This window comes from Anguilla rostrata, chromosome 13 (assembly GCF_018555375.3).
Source record: "Anguilla rostrata isolate EN2019 chromosome 13, ASM1855537v3, whole genome shotgun sequence".
NCBI classification, from domain to species: domain Eukaryota; kingdom Metazoa; phylum Chordata; class Actinopteri; order Anguilliformes; family Anguillidae; genus Anguilla; species Anguilla rostrata.
In genome coordinates this window covers 12,795,646-12,817,562 of record NC_057945.1, presented here as the reverse complement: position 1 = coordinate 12,817,562, position 21,917 = coordinate 12,795,646, and the positions used below count along the sequence as shown (strand labels likewise).

At 46.9% G+C, this 21,917-nt stretch overlaps 1 protein-coding gene across 3 annotated transcripts in view; it reads left to right on the top strand.

The window, feature by feature from the left end:
- LOC135237410 (low-density lipoprotein receptor-related protein 1-like) overlaps positions 1 to 21,917 on the top strand; it is a 159,733-nt gene that overhangs the window by 28,000 nt on the left and 109,816 nt on the right. For all 3 annotated transcript variants that reach the window (XR_010324817.1, XM_064304541.1, XM_064304542.1), the window contains exon 2: positions 1,857 to 1,979. Coding sequence is in view for 2 of the 3 variants with exons in the window: in XM_064304541.1 (XP_064160611.1) it covers positions 1,857 to 1,979 (123 nt within the window). In the remaining variant the exon portion in view is untranslated. The remainder of the gene's footprint in view (positions 1 to 1,856; positions 1,980 to 21,917) is intronic.

Here is a 21,917-nt window from a genome sequence, read left to right as displayed (position 1 = left end):
AATGCAAACACGCATTTTTCTGGAACTAAGCTGGCTGACAGTCAGCAAGTCGCTAAGCAGGCAACTTCATTTGAGCTCAAAATATTAATTGTCGACAATGAAACGCTAAGCGAACCCCCCACCCCCCTCAAAACAGCGGCATACGGTGACGAGTCATAACAAATTTACAATAAGCAAATAGCACACGTTTAAAAATTCTAACGCCATGTAGTGTCTGTTTTGGTGAGTTATCAAGCTCTGTCTGACATTCAGTGAGAATGGAAACTTGACTCATAACTTAAACGCAACGCAGTTTAGAAATCTGCCAATCACCAGAACTTAATGAAAACTACCGTGCTGGCAATGCAAAGGGGACATTTGGAGAGCTAAGGGAAAATTTTGATTGAAATCATGCCTTTGTATGTATACAAGCAGACAAATGATGGATTGCTGTAAAGTATAATTATTGAAGTGATATGCAACTGTACTGTGCCTGTCATTCCTTTCAAGTAAGCTTCAGTTGAATCACTGGAGTCATATACCATGCAGAAGTGAAAGCTCAGTTTGATTGGTTGGTACGACGTGCGTGAACCTTAGCTATCACAATAGTAAATGTGCCTCATGTTACAAAACCAGTGTATACACAAGGAATGCCCTTTGGCTTTGCTGGCTGCACAGTGTGCTGGTGGATGCAACGTGCTGCTATCCGTAATACTCCGCAGACACCCAACAGAAATTTACTTTCAAGGGAGGGAAACCAATCTTGCACGTGTATGCTTTATGAGCGTATGATGGCGGTCCTATTATAGAGGGTGAAATGTAGTGACAGTACTCAGACGCTGGGAAAACTGATTTGTGCAAAGAACAGCAATTTCTATTGTTATCAGACTTATGGAATCTATTTTCTAGCCTGGGTCTTGGTGCATTCCATCTGAGATGAGATTATGTATAATGGATCGCAATCCACCATTGGGAATATTTGTTGGTGGTTCCAATAGTACAGCTCTTGGTGACAGTTTTTTTTTTCAGTTGATATTCTATTTCATTTGCTTGACAGACGATTAAACCCCAAGTCATTTATCAGTCTTATAAAATCATACAGCCAAAACAGACAGGTCATAAGCCATAAAAACTGAGAGTTCAGGTTCTGAATAACCATCATACTAGCCCTAACTGAAGTGCTACTGTTAAGTTACCACAGTGGATTTCAGAGGCCTACAATATCATTGGAATTTTAATTTCAAAGTTGTTTGAATTTGATCGGTCGTAAAATATTCAACAATTTAAATATTTCATGAAATTTATTTCATGAAATATTAATGTCAATAGCACTGCAGTCTATGCTCGGTGTCAAGCACAGATGACAGGACAGTTTGTACGAGTCACGATTGGCTGTGTTGTTCTCGTGAAGGTTTTCCATCGGGTACCTTGAGGAGGAAGATGCATTGGGTGTATTAAAGGTTTAAGCTTTAAAAATCAATGGGAATCCAAGATATCAGACTGAACATAAAGAGAGAATCCTCTGACCTGCCGCTGACAAATCCCCTGTCTATCGAAGTGGCATCGAGACACTTTCGTTCCGAGCATCTTACAATGTATGAGATCATAAGTGCATCGGTCTCTGTTATATGAGCAGCGTGGGGATAACAGCAGACACCTGGCTAACAGCATTTCTGAGCCAGTGAGTGTGAGTGCAACATCACAAAGCACTAAACAGGAGTTTACTATGCTAACAAATGACCATAAACAAATTGTGAATGCATAGATAATACTGAAAGAATTTAGCACGATACTGATGCCGGGCAGTACACTCAAGTGTCCTCACTCGCTCACTCACTCACTCACTCACTCACTCACTCTCTTTTTCTCTGTTTCAGCTCCAAAGACCTGCAGCCCCAAGCAGTTTGTGTGTAAGGACCAGGTGACCTGCATCTCCAAGGGGTGGCGCTGTGACGGGGAGAAGGACTGTCCCGACGGCTCCGACGAGTCGCCTGACGTCTGTGAGTCGTCACGCCCGACGCACGAGCGCTCTGACGCACGCGCACGGGGGGGGGGGGACGTCGTGGCCACGCCAGGACAGGAAATTAAACGAACCCGTCGAGCGAGATGGTGTCAGTTATTACACCGGTGGAGGAAGAAGAACGGTGTTCATTTCCAAATTTCACACATACAGTTGATTAGATGAACCTGATGAAGCGGCCTTGATCAAAATTTGCATTTCGAATAAATCACTAGGAGCCTTGAAACGGTTTGCCGGTACAATGTTCATTCCTCCACTCGCTTTGCTTTACTTTTCTGTGCGCGCAGCTGGATGTGCTTGTGTTCAGTTTTTCTTTTAGTCGGGTCTTTAAGCCGCCGCAAGTCTGCTCGTGGCATTATGAGGACGCGCCACCTGAGATATTTGTAGAGTGTATGTGTGTCAAGTGTCCCCCGTCCTCGTTAGCCGTTACCCGTCTCCTGTGGGACAGATGAGCTTTAGAGTGTGGCAGTTAAGTGCTTAGCATTTCCTGTGGTGACATAAGAGCGACTCCCCTCCATGTCTAGCCCTGTCACCTTGGTGCGCATTAACAGCCGTCTCGAGTGTGTTTAGTCTGGTTGGCCGCCCGCTCGGCCACCCCCCCGCCCGAGTTCTCTCATTGGCTGTCCCGTCCCGCAGCGTCTCCCTGTTCCGTCCCACGGCAACGGGCGCTTACTCCAGTCTTTCGTTTCCACGAGATTCGTTCTCTCGTCTGGCCAGCCCCTTGGCTGCTTAAAGCCAAGTGTGCCCACCAGGTTCACAATGCGGTCTCACACAGGTGAGCCTGTGCTGTGATCCCAGTGCTATTTACTGTATCATTCATGCTGCTCACATTACATGAGTCTGGAACTCGGTCCAGCTAGGCTTGCAGCCAGGCCCATGTTGCTTGTGAGTAATTGCTGGGGAATTAATGGCAAATCGTTGTCAATGTAAACCCAAGTGCGGACAAAAGGCCCACTGTCAAAGCAGAGCAAAGATGTTCGAACTGCGACACAACTTTGCAGTAGAGATGTTTTCTGTCACGAAACTAAGCTGTTACTTCCCTCCCACCCGGTGCTCTTTCACTTTTGTCTCTTGTTTTTGCCAAAACTCTGACAGCTCAGCTCAGACAAGCTTCTTCCATTTTGCAATTTTCCTGTTCTCTCCTCAAGTCAGATTTTGATTACAATGGGTTTCCCTCGTTTCTGACCCAGGAAAAACTATTACTTTTCTTAAACAGTATGAAGGAATAAACACTGGGAAAAATTCAGAATTGTGTGCATGCATATAGAGTGGAAAGGGTGGAATATAAGGTGGACAGCCCGAGATGAGTATTTGTGTGTGTGTGTGTTTTACAGGAAGTCTTGGTTGTTAGGGTGACGTAGCCAGTAAAATCTCTGAAGCCCAGATGTCCACCACCCTCTCCCTTAACCTTCTAAGTTTTTCCCTTCCTTTTCTATTTTTGTTTTACTTTGAAGCTCATCCCGGTAAATAAAGGGGTTATAATGTCAGTTTGCACAGTATTATATACAAACCCTTCAGTTAAATCATTAACCAGATGTACCTAATGTAGTTCCAGAGTAATGCTCGGAGGAGTTTGAGGCATATCCTTTAAATAAAGGGATTGCTTGACAAAGGGCAGGTCTTGAAATGCATGAAAACAGAGTATGTACAAATGTATGATTTTAATAGTAAATACAGCTCAAAACCAAGACCTTTCTTAAAAAGCAAAGTCGGGGAGAAGTGGAGAATTGCAGTGTTCGCAAATTGCCGCGTCGATTCTGATAATGAAAATTGATTTATCTGCTAACCCTCAGAAGAGGTGTAGCAAGGGTCCTCCTGTGTTTGAATTCAGCCGCAAGCCTCTCTGGGAAAATGGAGCCTAATTAGATTTGCATGCTGGGTAGAGGCTTGCTCCGCTTGGCCACAAAAACAATGCAACATTTCATCCACAAGAGATGGCCTTCAGACACATCTGCCCAGCCCTGTCATACCCAATTATGCAATTTACAAAGTTTATCTTGAGGAAACCAGATTTCTTTCTCTTTGAAAGGAGGGAAAAATGCCACTTCAAATGTTTAAAAAATCACAGGGAATAACAGAAAGGGGCCTAAATGGTTTTCCCGTGTTGAGAAATTGCAGTCGAGATCAGAAGATTTGAAAGAATGTCTGTCGGTGGAAAAGGGAATCTAGTCTTAGGCTCTAGGGTCGGCGTGCTAGTCATAGCAGAACTTGCACATTTGGAGAAGAGCGAGGAGAAGAGTTAGGGGAGGCTCAGTTGGTCTAGACGAGGGAGGGGGGTCGGAACGGGGAGAAGCTGGAACTGTGTCAGTCTGGAAGTTATTAAAGGGCCTGCTCTGAGGGACGGACGAGCCTGCTGTTTTTTCCATCGAAGCGGTGGAGCGACTGGTGCCCCCCCCTCGTCCCCCTCACGCAGAAAAACAGCACGGAGGAGCCCCACCGCCAGCTCTCCAGGGGGCGGTCGGCGAATGCACCCCACCAAAGAGCTCCGAGCTCACCGGTGGCCGGGCATGACGGTGGGGGGCATTTGGTGGGGGGGGGATTTGGCGATCTTTGTGTGACGGGTTTCCCGCTTTGATGGGAGTAACCTTCCTTTGCAAGCAAGGCGGGGAGAAGTAATGTCTCCGTTCAGAAAGCATCTTGCTGATTCATTATCATTTTCAGTAAGAATAACCTATAAAAAGCGGTAAACTAAGTCAGGCAAAAAATAGGCTATTTATTTTACAAATATTTGGAGATCCAAAGTCTATGATTGCTCAGAAAAGCACAAACGACCACTAAACATGGTGAGTTGGCTTATACCTGGAGACAGGTGTGTGCAGTGTGTTTCGGCCTCAGGTAGCCAGGAGAATTTGCCAAATGATTGAGCCCATCTCCCCATGAAAAGAAGAGATGGGTGGCTGAGCTGAGCTCTCGGAGAGCAGGAAGACTTTTCTGTCCCAAATTTGCTGTGCCTTGAGTGTTGACCTGGGCCTGATGTTGACTCACCGAAACAAGAACGGCGTTCAGGAAAGTCTGGGGATTTCTCGGAGGCCGTTGTTGTTGCTGGCACTGCGGAGCTGTGCCGCTGTCGTGGGCGAAAATGCTGGAGCGCCCCCCCCCCCCCCCCCCCGTGAGGAGGAGCCGGAGCCGAGACAGACAGGCTACGGAAGACGCTAACTGCAGGCCGGTTTTACGGACGCGCCGCGGTGTAAATTTAGATCCCGGTCCCAGCTGCCGCGTCGTTTGTGCGCGCGCGCGCTGGCGGCCGCGAAGCAAAGAGCACTTCCCCAGCGCGGTCCCGCGGTCCTGCTGGGATCAGGTTGAGTGCCGTCTGGGACTGTGAGCTCCTGGAAGTGGGCAGCACCCCGGCGTTCGCCCAAACTCCCAGCGCGGGACGCCCAGTCGCTCCGGCGGGGGGGGGGACGGGCAGCTGCACAGGCGTCCCCGATTGGCCGTCTGCCAACTCCGCCGCCGTGGAGCCCCCGCCCTGGTCCGGGAGGCCAGTCGGGGGGGAACCCAACGCTCCCTCGCATGTCCCAAAACCCCATGGGCGGGCTCTAGGCGCGGAGGGAGGGGACTGGCCGAGCCTCACCACCACCCTGCCCCTCGTAAAACATGACCCACATTTTTTTAAGTTTTTTTTTTAACGTCTTTTACATCGTTTACATCTCTTCTGTAGGGCGACGTTAACGGAAAACACGCTCAACGAATTGTGCTCAGCGCTCATCAGAGAAACAGTATTTCTTGTTTCGCCACAAATTAAAAACGTCACCAGTTGAGAGTTTAACACAGCAGCGCCTTGCAGCGTTTATTGAGCTGTGGCTGAGCTGTTTCGGAGGTGGGCTCACGGAGATAAAGGGAGACACATCCTGTCCTTGCAGACTATTGAGAGAGGGGGGCTTTCATTCTCTCTTCCTTCTGAGTCTCATGATGCACTTTGGGTGGTTTTTGTTGACTGCGGAAGAGGGACCTGGACCCCCCTCTTCCAGTTTGTCACGAGGGGGGAGGCCTTACCTCCGCACATTTTACGGGACACTTGAAGAAAAAAAAATGGACAAATATTTTGACCCCCGTCGCTCTGTTTTTCAGAAAGGGGTTTATTGCGCCCCTGCAGAGCCCCCGCTATGGGGGGGGGGGGGGGGGCGGCATCGTAAACGGGTCGTGAATGGCGGGAGGGGTCTCTCCCGAAAGCGTAAAGCTCCCTCCCCTCTCCCAGGGGCACAGTGACACGCCGTTTCTTAATCTTGCCCCCCCCCCTCCCCCCCCCCCCCCCCCACCTCCGTCAAACGCATTTAAGCGCAGTTCTGATCCAGACTGCAATTAGCAGCGGAGCGAAGGGAAAAACAGGCTGCGCTTAGCCTCCTTCTTCTTTTTGTTTTTCCTTTTTCCCCTTCGCAGCGAGCCTCTCCGGGGCTTTCACAAAGGGCTGTTATTATGGTCTGTTGTTGCGTAAGGTGATTACGCTCCTGCCCGCATGGGAGCAGCTGACTCTGTGTCAGTTGGACCAGTGTTACGGATCCGGGGAGGAACAACAACGGGCTTCACGAATGTTACTCTTTCGGTGCACGGCGTAATGAAAGCTGCTGCGGTTGAAACGCGAGTGTGTATGCAGCATCCTTTGTGTGTGTCTATATTGCCCATACCATGCGCAATAACACATGAAACCTTATTTGTATTAATATAGTTTTAGTAGATTTATATAGTGAATTACATGCCTGCATGCAGTGGTTTGTTTTTAAAAGTTTCAATATATATTTGGCGCACATCATAAAATCTATCAACCTCTGCTACAATTACATGGTATAGGCAATAAATATTGCCCTTATTCATGCACTACATTTTGGTAGTGTGAATTTTAAAAACTCCCACGTTAAGTTAGGGAGTTTTTTTTCTCTAAAGCACTCTTTTTTTGGTTGAGGGACTTTCTTGCTGCGCACATGGTAACCACACAGTAGCACACACACCTACACACATACATATACGCACGCCCACACACACACACACACACAGTAGATAACCATCAGCAGCAGTTATCTAACATGAAAGATTCAAACTGCTGTCAGCTGTGTACTTCCTGATTGCCTGTCTGCAGGCGTGAGGCAGCCACTTGTCTTGTACTTTTTTTTGATCAGGGAGTACGTGCCACTGTTGATATGGCCAGAATCTGAAATGAGATATAATAGAGGCTCATCACAGGAATCTGAGAGTGAGGTCATTTGTGCACTTTGAACCCTTGCAAACTAACATTTGGTTTGGGTTCCAGTGTTCCTTCTGGACTCAGAACCTCACTAGTTTCAGGTCCCCTTGTGGTCTTATGGGCTCCAAACTTTCACACAGACTGATTATAATTATAAATGATAAACCTTAACTTACCACGTCAGTGAAAATGGTGTATTGTTTGCTGAAGTGGCAAAATTCTTAAAAGGAGCATAGCTTACTAAGATTTTTTGAGCGTGGCTTAAACATCTCAGTGAGCTACACAAATTCCACCCTCTTGCATGAATCCCATCCACATAAATGAATGACATTCACACTAATGAGTCTTGTCCAGATTAACAAATCCTGTGGACATAAATGAATCTCTTTCACGTAAATGAATCTCCTCCCTGTAAACGAATCCCTCCCTCAAGGCAGCACAGATAAGCAGCTAGTGCCCCTGGAGTTCTCTGTGACCGTGAAAGTTGAACAGTGGGGACTCAGGAGTGGGCGAGGGTCCGTGGGTTTCACCTTCAGCATTGTGGACTTTTCACAGCAATGAATCTTCTTAGAAAAGGGAGCGTATCCGTCTTGAATAGAGGAAAACCTTATTGCCCAGATGACCTCTCAGCTGTGGCTCTCGTGTGTGTGTGCGTGTGTGAGTGAGTGTGTGCGTGTGTGTGTGAGAGTGTGTGTGTGCGCGCGTGTGTGTGTGAGAGTGTGTGTGCGTGTGCGTGTGTGTGTGTGTGGTGTGTGTAGTGTGTGTGCGTATGCAGTGTGTAGTTGTGCGTTGTGTGCTTCTGTTAGCCGTGTGTGTGTGTTTCCCATTGTCCGTGCTTCTCAGCACGGTGTTTGTTCCATTCGTCCGTGGCGCAGCACGCGTGTCTACTGTATGATAGGGCGGTGAACGTCGGCAGGCTCCCTCACTAGACTGTGTATAACGACCGACGCGGCAGTCGCTTATAAGACCGTACAACACGAGCGGGTAAAAGTCCACGGCTGCCTGACTTAGTCTGGTGCTTTGTTTTTTTTACATGGATCCTTGTATCACATGTCATGGATTTAGTTACTGTAGTCCCCAAGAGGGAATTAAAGTAAGTAATAACAGTAATAATAATGATAATAATAATTTCAAATGAAGTGATGATATGAGGATTATTAAAACACGCTTTTTTTATTAGCATGGAAACACATTTATACATCCCCCCCTCTGAGAAGGTGGTGAGTCAGCTAGGGCGCATCCAGTTTTGCAACTTCAAATCTCGCCTTTCATTTCCGACGCTTCTGACACTGACGTAAGCACTTCAGGAAGCAAAATCACAAGCCAGCAAAAGATGATTTGTCCCCTTTCCTCTATTTCACGTAGCTCAGGAGAAATTGGCGAAGAGGCTGCGGAGGGCTGGTCATGGTTGGCTGTTGAAGCCCTGACTCGCACTTCAGTCTCAGCCTATATCCTGCAGCTTCCATTTTGAAGTTTTTCTTATTTTTCTGGGTTTGTTGTGCTGTGTGTGGGTTTTTTTTTTTAAATCCATGCCTCCAAGGTAATGGTATTTACTGTGCATTTTGTGAGACACTGGGGAAAATGAACTGCTCACGGGAATAAGTCTCGTTAAAACTGTGTATGTAAAACTGTCTGTATGCAGAGCCTATGAATGCAGAACCGAAAGGGAGTTTCCTCCTTGATGAGCACCAATACCAATTATTTATAAATGGAGGTCAGCTGTTGGCTTCCCTTTTTTTGCAGGTTCTGATAAGGCTGGAGCCTGAGTGTTGTTGTGCGCATTGGCATTACATTACATTACATTTAGCAAACGCTCTTATCCAAGGTGACTTACACAACTTATTTTTATTTATTTCTTACATTGCATCCATTTATACAGCTAGACATGTACGGAAGCAATGCAGGTTAAGTACCTTGCTCCAAGGGTACAACAGCGGTGTCCCACCCAGGAATTGAACCTATGACTTTTCGTTTACAAGCCCAGTTCCTTACCCTCTGCTACACTGCCGCTGTGGTCACTGGCTCTTGTGTGCTGTGGCCAATTGCGAGAAGTTTTTCTGCTTGGATTGATGTTACTCAGGGTGGGGTAGGGAGGGGTGGGGTGGGTTGGGGGGTGCTAAAGCCTCTTTCCAGATGTTTTCTCTGAACCCCTTCATTGACCAATGGGGAATTTTAAAAATGCACTGTCAGGATCTTTAAAAAACTTGTCAAACAAAGCTACCCCTTTGTTGGGACTTTTGGGTGTTTATAGCTCTTTAATGAGAAAACCAGGTTGGGTCACACCTTTGGTGGACTTTTTGGGAATGTTACCGTGTCATGCACTGCATTCCTTTCTCATTACTTTTTCTTGTCTTAAGTTAAATCACTCGGTCTATAGAGGAGAAAAATTAGGAAGATATTTAGTAGTGTTCATTAGCCAGGCAGCTTTGAGTTTCACCTGGAAGTTTCCAGTAACCTGCTTTGACAGCAGCCAGACAGAGAGCTCTTCCTGTTTTCGGGGCAAGGGAGGCCAGCCTTGTTCTGTTCTTCACTTGCATATCTGTCAAATTAGTTTTTTTTATGAAAGGGAGTTTGTTTTAACCCATTAACCTCCCAATACGGAATGGCCAATTACGTTCCTTGTTCCTGTCCCGTTGCAAGACCAGCGGGGCACATTCTGCCAGCCAGCATTCCCGTTCACCGCGCGGTCCTCCAGCTGAGCTGTGCGGCTGGACCTCAGGCGTCTGATTGGCCTAGAGGAGGCCGGAGAAACCTTCCTGATTGTGACCCCCTCCTTCCTTTGGCGACGCTGTTGCCAATCTTGCGTCTCCCTGCGGGGACGCCTGACCGCAAATCAGGATTAGGTTCTGGAGAGGGGGGGGCGTCGCCGCCGAGAACACCGGCCAATCAGCTGGAAGCCCCGCTGAGAGGCACTGAAATTGAGTTTTCGTGCTTTATTGTTCATTAGCCCTCTTAAGGGGCATCTTTCAGGGGGCCAGATTCTTTTAGAAAACAGGGTGTAACAAAATAAGATATATTGCAAGTATGCGTGAAAGCAAAAGCTGGTGCCTTCTTAATGCATGAAAATGACTTCTTATTCTGCGAACAATGGGAGATGAGCGTGTTTAGCTGATGCCGACCCAAACGTACTCCCCGGGCAGTGAAATAGCCCTGTTCCTCATAATATCCCTTGTGTCGGGGGAAAACTGTGTGGTTGGCTGAGACCGCACTCTCTGTGCAAAGCGTGATGTCACCCACTCTGACTGATAAGGGCCCTTGTCCTGGGCATTGATTCCCAGCTTTTCTGTTGTTGTTTTTGTTGTCCTTGTTTTGTCTGGCAGACTGTCTGACGTCCCTTTTCCAATTACCGCTTCTTTATCTTGCTCTCTCTCCGCTCAATGGCCAGACCTGGGAATGGAGATGTGGGAAAATTGAGGCTTATTCTGAATTCGGAAAACCGTTCACAAGCCAAAAAGAAAAGTGGTTAGTTTTTTTTTTTGGGGGGGGGATGTTTCGACCTAGGGTGGCCAACCCTGTTCCTGAAGAGTCACAGCTGCAGGATTTGTTTTTGTTTAAAATGTGATTTGCACCCAAGGAGCCACTTGAGGTGTGCGAATTGAGCAGTCAGCTGCTTCAATCTTCCTTTTCTTAATTTACGTGCTGAATAAGAAGAACGGACAGACCCTGATATAGTTTTGATACAGTACAACCTTTTTGGACCGTAGTGTATGGGGGGCGTGATCCCCTCTCCTTCACTTGAGTAATGAAGTTCAGCATAAATTTCAAAGCCCTCCCCTCACACACACACACACACATACACACACATACACACACACAGATTTTGAGCAGCAAAACAGCAAAGTGGCAGCGTTTTAACATGTCCAAAACCTTTCCAATCATATGTGGTTGGAGCTGTCTGGCCCCTCCATTACTGATGATGATTGTTGCATGTTTTTTAATCATAATGATAGTCATCAGCGCCATGCTTTAATCATATCGACTTTCTTTAATTTTTTTTCTTTAATCATATCTGATGTGGTAAACATTCAAACTTCAGGGGCCAGGAAGTAAAATGCATTCAAGGAAAAAAAATCACATCACATGAGCGCACGATCAAATTGCTGGGTCAACTTTTTCAAAACCAAATGATGCCATTTACTTCCTCATTTATAATCTACTTCTTCTTTTGCAACTTGCAACGCACCAGGCTGGATTTTTGGAAGGGCACTGAGTCATCAAAGTGAGAATATGCCAGTTTTACCGGCAACATGTTCGATTTTATTGCGACGTTTACGCCGTTTGGCATTGGGCTGAGTTGCGTAACGTTCTCCATCCAATGGGCAGCCTTGCATTCCTGTTTGAGTAAGCTGCACAGTATGACAGAGAATTAAAGATAATTCTGGTCTTAAAAATATTTTCGCAGTGAGTTGTAAGGGAAGGAGGGGAACTCTGGGGAGTTTCGGAGTTTATTAGAAGGAGAATCCTGACATTAGTGCCGAATCCTGGCTGCCGTGCTGCAGTTTGTCTGATTGTTTCGGGACTCATGTCAAAATAAGAGCGTTTTCTGCTTGTCAGACCTCTTTCCTAGTAGTTAATCCCTTCGTAGACCACTTTCAAAGATTCACATACAAGTGGTGAACGTTGAGAAATTGTTACGATTATTTTTTTATTTTCCATCTTGCATCATTGCCCCTTTGTCAATGGCAGTATTCGCATACGCATTGAGTTCAGCGTTGAAAATATATGTTTTTCCAACACTGAACTGAACATTCGAGGTGGGTAAAATGTAATTACTCCTCTGATACTCTTATATCTGGGACATTGAGCATCAGAGGACACACAGATACTGTACGAGAGCTGGCTCTGATTGGCCAGTTCATGTCAGTTGATGTCTGTCATTGAGCCCCCGGCGAGTAACGGACGAGGAGTTGCTGAAGACCCGAGTAGCACAGACTGGATTAAACCCACCGTCTGCCCAGGGGAGGAAGCCAATGAACCCAGACTCAATCTGGGAGTGTCATGATCCAGAATCACCGTATGGATATTTAGGCTATACCTAGCTACGACAAAGCCTAGCGCCTCTTTTTTTTTAAGGGTGCGGAAAGTTGTGAAAACTTTTCACAAACGAATCCTTAAGACCTAATCACAATCTTCTTCAATTGTTTGGGGGAAGAACATTTAGCCATTCATGCCTTATACGGCCTACTGCAGCGTTGTGTAAAGTTGTGAGGGTTGGTCTCAGCTGGTGCTTGTGTCGAACGTCTTTCCTGACTGATCCCTTTTTTTTTTTTTATGAAACGAATCCTCAACTGTCAAAAAAAAATCGTGGCGAAAGGGAAAGAATCCGGATAAATTTTATCAAAGGCAGCCGCAGGAAGTGAGACCACAGCTCCCCTCTGTTCTCGGCCTGAAACGGGCACAGCGTGAACACGCATGTGAATGAGTGAAGTCAGTGCGCTTCCCCCCTCCGTCAGACGGAGCGCGTGCATTTGATCTGACATCAAGTTTAAAGAGTCACAATCCAGTGCAGGCATTCATGATGCTTATGAGAGAAAGCCCTTGGAAAGGAATTAAAATTTTAGGTCCCTTCAATTCAAAGAGAGTTTGAACTTTTTATTAAAGTGTGCACATATGAAAACACTGTACCTCTGACTGTTTTGCCTTTCATAATATCCTATAATAAAAAGGGTAGATAAAAATTTTTTTGACCGCTAGTCATTTCTGAGATGTTACATTTGGGAGCGTGGGGGGTGGAGCTAGGAAACCCGAGACATCGTCTAATCTAGTCTGGACATCTCCCCCAGTCCATCCCTCCCTCTGTATCGGCTAAGATGCCTGAGCCATCTGAAGGTGGGGAGGGAAGTGACCGCGATCGTTAAAATGGTGCATGCATCACTCAATCGACAGGTTCTCTTGTTCGGAGACATTTGGACGTCAGGCAGCTTCTGTGCGATTGAGTCATGGGAATGCTGGTTTTTTTTATTTAACGTAAATCTCCTTGTGCGAAACACCCCCCCCCCCCCCCCCATATAAGCGGACGATAGAATGCCAAGAGTATTTTATCTGGGAAAGCTTATAATCTCAGAAGAACTTGGTCAAGCGGAAAGGTTGCGTACCATAACCTTCCTTGTCAACCATAGTGACTCTAGCAAAAAAAAAAAAACAAACAAAAAATACTGTGGTGTGGTGTTCACCATTAGCATTAAACCGTTAGCTAGTCACAGTAATTGGACTGACAGACATTTGGAATTAAATTCATTCCACCGTGTCTTATACAAAATGTCCCCCCTGTGTCTTTGTGTTGCCTCATGTTTGATTTTGCTGGAGCCACACATGGCCGATGAAGGCAAGGGAGAAGTGTCTTCAAACTTCTAGCAAGCTGTACATTTTTATAGAGGCAGAACCAGTTTTTATATCCTGTTTTTTTTTTTTTTTTTTTTTTCGTCTTTGCAACATCCTCCTTCGATAAGCAGACAAGCAGACGTTTCCCTCCAAAAGTGGTTTGCCAGCTGCTGCTTCTTCTCTTCGCCCTGCCGTCCGCCAGCCGAGCTGCGCAGTCGGTGTGCCGGAGGGCGAGGGGCCACAGGTGGACTGCGGGGGGCCCGATCGACCCGGGAACCCGCCCGTGTCAGAGCGAGGTCTCGGGTCGATCGGCCCCCCGCAGCCCACCTGTGCCCCCTCGCCCTCCGGCACACCGTTCTTTGGGCGTTGCTGCGCCCGTTTTGGGCTGCGGACTTGGCGCTGGCTTGCTCGGGAATTGATTTAGATCTGTGGAGCATTTCGTACTGGGATCTGGTGCTTTAGTGCAACATGCTTCTCGACAGCCCTTAAAAAGCCTGGTCATTTCCCTGTGTAGTTTTACAGACTCTGTATCTCCTGTTAGGTGTTTCATAGTGCATTCACCTTGAAACTGGTGAAGATGCGCTAAGCCTTTTGGTTGCGTAGGGGTTAAATATGGTTAATTTCATGAGAAAATGTTGTTGGAGTTACTTGTTTCTCACAGTATAACACTGTACTCCAATGCTAATTGTATTAAGAACATTTGTTGTATATTCTCTAAAGTCTGCTTTTATGGTACATGTGCCTTAAATTAGCTAAACTTACTGGAAATAATAGGTGTGAAATGTGGTTCATATTTTGCATAAATTACTGTTAAAAATTGAAGCCGAATGAATGTAAGGAGGTTGACCAGGCTTGAATGTCAGTGTCAGTTTTATATCTGTTTTGTCTGTTTATCCTGAAACGGTCTTCATGTTGTTCCACTCAGTCAGGATGACACTGGGTGTCTGAGGCGTTCAGTGGAGCAGCAGAATGGATGTTTGTTGATGTCTTGAGAAGTGTGATAGGGTATTGTGCGATGGTGTGTGTGTGCACACAGATAGCTTTTTCTTGGATTTGCAGAAAACTGTGGTTGTCACAGAACACTCCGGAAGGAACAGGCTGTCATTTCTGAGAGGAAACCGGCACTAGTAAAGAGCCAACAACTTCCGGAAGTTAGAGCGAGGGGTCAGAGGCCATGACTAAACTCCCAACCCTCCCCGCCACCCCCCTCCATCCACCCCCGCAACACCACATAGCATGCCTCTTCAACTTCCAGTGACTTTTCACCTCTATTTATTTGCCTGGCCCACCATTTCAGAAAGACCTTTAAAATTGCGGCCTACCAACAACTTGATTATGCAATTCCGGCATGGCCAACCCAGCCACAGTGTCTGCTGGTTTCTGTTTTTAGTCTAAATTCAGCAACAGTAACTGCTGAACTAGTGAAACTGTGTTTGTGGGAAAAAAAACATCTTTATTTGGAAGCCATAGTTTAGATGGAACCTTAAATTGTTTGAATCTGGGCCAAGTCAAAAACTAGCTAAACTCACAAGCTGGTGACTGAGCACACCCTTGTCTTGGGAGGGGGTCTGGGCTCCCGATCGGGAAATGGGGACTCCAGCTGGTTCCACCTCCAAGCGGTTTGTTGCGGATTAGGAGAACATGGGATTGTTTAAGTGGGTTTTTTTTGTTGTTGAAAGAGGCAAGTTTGTTGTTCTTCGAGAGCCGGATTTAGTTTCTGCTTTCCTTGTTTCTCTGCCAAGCTGCTGGAGACAAAGCCCCCTCGGGCATGGTATGTTTGTGAGTTGGATGGTGTGGAGGCCTGGCAGGTGTAGCCTGGGTAGGCCGAATCAGAGAGCCACTCGATCTACCCCTGGAAGAGCTGGCACACCCGGAATCTTCCACCAGGTCGTGGCGTCTGGAGAGCTTCTGACAACCGGGCCCCTGTTTTGACAGTGGTTTAATCATCAGCAGGACACCCCCTCGGGCAAACGATGGGGCAACTTGAAGTTTGTTGTGGTGCCGTAGCTAAATTCTGCGGTTTCATTTTATGTCTCTGGAAACGAAAACACCCGGATGCGTGTGTTGAAAAAAACGTGCGCATAAAATAGGAACCCACAGACCTAAAGGAAAACAACAAGCAGAGTAAGTCCAGGAATGCATGGCTTGGTGCAGTCAGCCCAGGCTTCACCATAGGAGATGTAACAGTGCTTCTGGTAGTTGGCTCATCATCGCCAAGCTGAATTCAGTCACGTGTTGGATCTTCTGCCGCTGAAAAAGGAAAATTAAAGTCCTTGTTATAAGTTCAGAAGAATTCAGAAGCGGCATGCTTTGTTAGGGCCCCATTTTGTGGGGGGGATTCAAGCCTTGGGTCAAAAGGATGTTGGTGTAAGCTGTGTGTGCTGCATTTCTGTGTGTCTGCAGCAGGTGAAAACACCCTGGAGGCATCTGAGAGAATGCATGTTTGACGAGAAGTAGTCGCTTGCGGTCAGGGATACTGTGATCTTACTAGGTGTTCATTGAGAGGTCTGTATGTGCGTTTGTTCCCCCCTCTACTACCAACACCCTTTTTTCCCGTGTGAATTAGCCAATGTATAGGGCCTGTATATGAGTCTGTGTAGAAGGGAGGAGGGTTGTGACAGGATATCGCAGCAGTACAGATTTCCCGTGCCCACCTGCTTGTCCAAAGAACTTTTGTGAAAGGAAGGTTTTTTCTTTTCTAGGGCTGGATTAAAGGCTGTGGGTAGGTTCATTTCCAAAGCACAACTCTTCGATTTATATTTAAGAGGGGGGGAGGTGTCAGTGCTGTTGAATTTTCATAATCTCCATCACCCATTCTCAAGAATTTGTTTCTTTTCGCTAACACAATATTGGTAGTTTTGCTCTGACCTCTGGTCACATCCTGGTGACTAACTGTAGTGTGACCACCGCAGCACACGTACTTACTTCATTGCATTTTGAGCCCAGAGGTGCTTGATGTGTTGTTTATACCCAGTAACCAGTTACATTTGGCTCACTTCGTGATTTTTGGATTAGAACATCTCTCTCTATCTGCTGTGGCGGACAAGAACATTTTAAACATATTGAGAACATATACTGTGTGGTGTCAGATCTTTACAGTGGTGTCACTCTGGGGTGTGAAAGGTAACATTTCGTCACCGTTTGTCGTGGTTTTCCGCACGCAAAGCGACTTAAACAGATTGCGCAAGGCAGTCTGGTCTGCCCCACATCAGTAATTCCTTTCCCATGGATCTTTGAAGACGGGTTTTCTTGAGTCATCAAAAGCGTGTTGCCCCCGAGGAGAACCTGTGGCCTCTGCGGCTGTTTACTGCATTATAGGGAACCTGATTTGGCAAGAAGAGACCGGTTTGTGGTAAAAGTGTGTGATTAATGTAAACCGCATTTACACCTTTTGTTGCGCATTTGTGGTTAATCGTTAATTTCGAGACCTGCTAGCGAACCAGCGGCGTTCAACCACAGATGCATCTGTTCACAAAGAAAGCTGGTCACAGAGAGGCTTGAGGACCTGCACAGGGTTGTGGTGTGGAGTCCAGCTGGAGGGGTCCGAAGGGGAACGTTCGCAGTTCGCTGTGATTCACTCGCTGCCTGAGGAAGCCAAACTCCACTTGAGTCATGGAGCAAAAATGGTCGAGAACGGCTGACAGTCTTGTGAGATTCAGCTCAGCTTTAAACGGAGAGATAAAGAGTTGTGCAAAACTTCTGTAGATACAAAAAAAAACTGAGTCAGAATTGTTTTGTCCTTTCAGCAGTTTTCAACATAGTAGTAGGTGGAGCAAAGGCCCCTGGTCTTCCTCGTGAAGGCTGGCTCATGGACGCAGGTGTGAAACGGGTGTTTTCCAGCACCTGGTGTGAACTGCACCAGTCTGCTCTGCATCCAGGCCACCTACTTCGGTGGTCTAATGGTCAGAGATGGGGCATCTTGTAGCCCAAGGCATTATGGCTCCCGTGTGACCCCATGTCCCATGTTTGTGATCAGAGTTGGTCTGTGAAATGTCTTCACCCATGTAGTAGGCTGTCATTGGTAGTTTGGGAAAGACACATTAAAAATGTGGGCTATGTCAAAACTCGAACACCTCTTCAATGACATTTCACTCTGACAAACAAATTTAAATAGTTTCAGAACCATTTTCTTTTGTTGGCAGAAAGTAATGAGAAAAAAGGATGAAAAACAAGGGGAATTAAACTTTATAAAATGTTTCTTAGCTCTGTCATATTTATTTCTGACATGCGATAAGAATGCGGTTGCTTTGTGGCTTATCTTTAAGCCGGGTCGCTGCTTCTGTTCTAATTTGGTTTTCCTCAAGCACAGCCCCTTAATCAATCACTGTGGCAGACCTGTGGAAGTTCATTCATTCATCAGGCCGGTGACGTGACACTTCATTGGACGATGATGATGAATTGCTGTGATGTTTTTCAGAGTTATGGCCAGTCTGTAAGCCAATTGTACAGAGGGGGGGGAAAGCTTTTGGTCTGTTTCACGATGGCGAAACCCTCATTTCTGGCATCACGCCAGCCCTGGTTTGGCTCTGGAAACCCGTGTCCCCGCTCACAAACACCAGATCCTGTTGCTGGCTCTTTTGTCCCTGATGCACATGTTCAGCATTGAGGGAAAGCCACCAAAACAGAAGAATTCATCCCTGAGCTGGATCAGTCACAGACCAGAGCTTTGGGTCACCAGCATGAATGCACCCTCTGGGATGGAGGCTGGAACCTCTTTTTTTTTGTTTGTTCAACTTTACCTCATCTATTGTCGCCCTTCTTCAAGTCTAAAAGCACACCATAGTACATGAAAATAATGTGCTGTCAGTTGTATGTGAACGTACAAGAGAATGTGATGATAAGAAGCCCATCTAGGCCCATCATTCACCTGCTGTCAAGACCAGGGGTCTTCAGCTACTTCCTCCTGAGGGCCAGACTCTTTCAGGAAATTTTGCACACTGTCCAAACACGTATGTACACCATTCATGAAACAACTCCTGAGTAAGTTGCTCCGTTTAGTCTATTGTGTATAAATGAGGAAGATGGCCTCCGCGCATAACTCTTGTTTATTATCATGTCGCGTGCGGAAGGTGTGCTGAGGCTGCGCAGGTGCAGGTCTGGAGAGTATCTGCGTTTCTGAAGCGTCTGCGGAAGTCTTCCTCCTCTTCCTCTTTGATCAAAGGGCTGTGGATTACGCGTACGGTGGGCCGCGCCCCCACCCCCCCCCCCCACGGGGCCCCCGGGGCCCCTCCTCGAGAGCGCGTCAGAGTGGGTCTCCTCGCAGGTCTCCGCTCAAGAGCGCCGCGGTGAAATGCTCGCCCTCGCGGCCCGTGAGCAGACGGGCCGCTTGATCCGCCGCCTCCTCTTTGACGCCGCTGGAAGGCCTGAGAAGGCGATATAGCTCCTGTAATTTTTGGGAAGCTCCTCTCACTGCTGGAGACTGCCTGACGCGAAGTGTTCATTATTATTTCTGTATATCATTTGTGCGTTCAGCTTTCGATCCATGCCTTTCCAAACCTGCTGCTAACTTTGAATAAATGCTGTGGGGTCATTTGTCTGTTCAGAGGTGAGCCCCCCCACCCGTCTTATTCAAAAGTGGGTCAGCAGATGTCAGAGTTAGAGTTAGAGAGAAAAGCAGAGGGAGGGAAGTTGGAAAAGAGAGATAGAGAGAGAGAGGGAGAGAGGGAGGGAGGGAGGGAGGGAGAGAGGGGGCAGCCAAGACTAACAGTTTGGTTTTGCTTGCGTAGGCTGAGAGAGAGAGAGGGAGAGACAGACCTTTCGGACGAGCATTCAGTCGCTGTTTTTCGTGCTTTACGCAAATCTAAGGCCCCCCCCCTTTAAAAAAAAATATATATATTTTTTTTTTTACATAATCTGAAGTAGTGCTTGCTGCCCTTTGATATAAAGCCTGCAGTGAACTGTCTCCTCTCTGTCTCCCCTCCCCCTCGTCCCCCCTCGCCCCTCAGTCATATTTCAGCATACATTAACAGGTCCTTTTTGCTGACTGGTGCGGTGGCCGTCCGGGTATTTTCGCACATGCGATGCGTGCTTTGTGGCCCTTGTTAGTTTAACGAGCGAGCTGTGAAAGCCTGACTGGGGATGACTCGGAAGGACAGACGATGGCTGTGGCCAGCAGTTTCCCCGTGTAATCTTTTAATGAGCCACTGAAAGATGTACGTGCGTGTACGTGAACGCACAGTTACAACATCGAAGGCTGTACAAATGGATTTGTTCTAGAAATTCTACCAAATCTACAATTAATCATTTATGGTCGAACATTGAATACCAGCATGTTGCTGATAAGAGTCCGTTGACCTATTCCATGCCACATCGTAGCTGAGCTTCTGAGATAAGAAAACATATTTAGACATGTTGGGGTTTTTCGTAAAAGCACCAAGTGAAGAAGGCAGAGAAAGCCTGTTTACTAACAAGTACAGCTCAACAGAGGAATGCATCTAAAAGAAACATTTGCTGATTCTTCTTGCGCCATAAATTTATTCGGCGAAATGCAGCCGCTAGGTTTTGGCAGGATGTGTTTTTTCAGAGTTTACGCCTTAAAGACATTGATAAAATACTCTCAACCCTCAACTTCATAAAAGATGTTGCTGGAAGATTTTATCGTTTTGCTTTATTGCCGTCACAAATGAAATTATGCCATTAATTTAAGAATGGCTATCTCTGTGACATCAGCACTAGCATGCTAATTCATTTGACAGCAGGCGGGCTATCAGTCAATGCTTCTGTTTACCATGATTTCTATAGTGATTTCCTGACTCCTGGCAGTAGGCCCATAACAAAATACACATCGGAGAAAAAGTGTCCGCAAAAAGATGGCGGCCAGCTCCGTTTGTGTGAACTAGCATAATAAATAAAAAAAATTAGCATTTTAATAAGTTTGTCAAAACTGCCACTGTTGCTTTATTTATTAGAGGTGGCATTTAATATGCAGCCGTGTAATGCATTTTTCTAATTGCATAGAAAAATATGTCAGGTGTGTTTACGTTAGTCTTGACCTCAGATGCTCTGTCTCTAGATCTCCTGCAAAGACCACGCCCTCAGAAGCTGGCCAGCCTTCTCTCACATCAGAGTGCCAGCCTGGTCTGGCTCGTAGTGCCTTAAGGTTATGAGCTTGGCAAAAGCTCATTGTTTTTAGGTCATTCCCAATTCCCTGTGTGCATTAAGGCTTTAGACTTGGACAACGAGATGAAGCGTATGCACCAAGCACTATAAAAAGACAGTGTTTATTTGTATACCTGTTTGTTTATTTAGACTGTCTGTGTACACACACACACACACATGCAGGTTTGGGGGATTCGGTGTTTGTAGACGCCTGTGCTGTGTTTGTAGACGCCTGCGCTGTGTTTGTAGACGCCTGCGCTGTGTGCCAGGACTTTAGCGATTGGGTGAGAGACGGACCGTTCCCGACTTCCTCAAAACAACCTGTTAGTGCGAGACTAAACATTTATGAATCGAACCCGTGGCTTGAAAGGGCCCGATAACCCTGCCCGTCGAAGCGGGCGGAGCCGCCCCCCTCTGTCTCCCCGCCACCCGGGACAGCGCCTCGTCTGGAGGGCCGCCAAGGGTCCCGCCCCCGGCCCCGGCCCCGAGACACTGCCTCCTTTTGTGCCGCCGCGTCTCGGTTCCCCGAGATCAGACGTGAACTCCGGAGCGCTGCGATTTTCACATAATAATGTTTCCTGCCTTTGATTTGGGCCCCTGCGCTCTACGGCGGCGCGGCGCGGCCAGACGCGGGGCGAGGAGGCATTTCGCAAAACTGCAATTAAAGGGTTCGCCTTGTTTCTGCCCCGGGACCGGAAACCGGAAACCGTGGAGTTCTTTTTTCGGTCTTATTTGCCGTAAACTAAACGTAAATGGTAAATGGGCTGCATTTATATAGCGCTTTTATCCAAAGCGCTTTACAATTGATGCCTCTCATTCGCCAGAGCAGTTGGGGGTTAGGTGTCTTGCTCAAGGACACTTCGACACGCCCAGGGCGGGGCGTGAGCTCAGCCTGCGGGTGCCATGCGCCACTTTATCTGCCATGAGGTCTGAATCAGGTTTTACTTTTTTGGTGCGGGGAAAAGAGTATTACTGGAATCAAATCCTCAGTGTTGAGGCCTACGCATAATTAGCTTTTCTCTTTCGCTTCTCTCTCTCTTTTTTGCTTCGCTCTCTTTTCTTTAGCTCTAAGCATGTGCATTTTAAAGGTTCGCATGAGCGGTGTGTTTATTCTGTCATAAGCATAATTACAATTCATGCGGCCCTCTCCACACAGTTACCGCTCGAGTGCACGATTTGGTAAAGCATGGCTTCAGCCTAGCGTGTATGTACACACATACGCGCGAATGTCAACAGAAAGCTTGCTTTTGTCTAAATGCAAAGCGGAAAAACGTGGTGAGATATTTCATGGCTCGGCAACGCAAAAGATTTGAATATTGATGT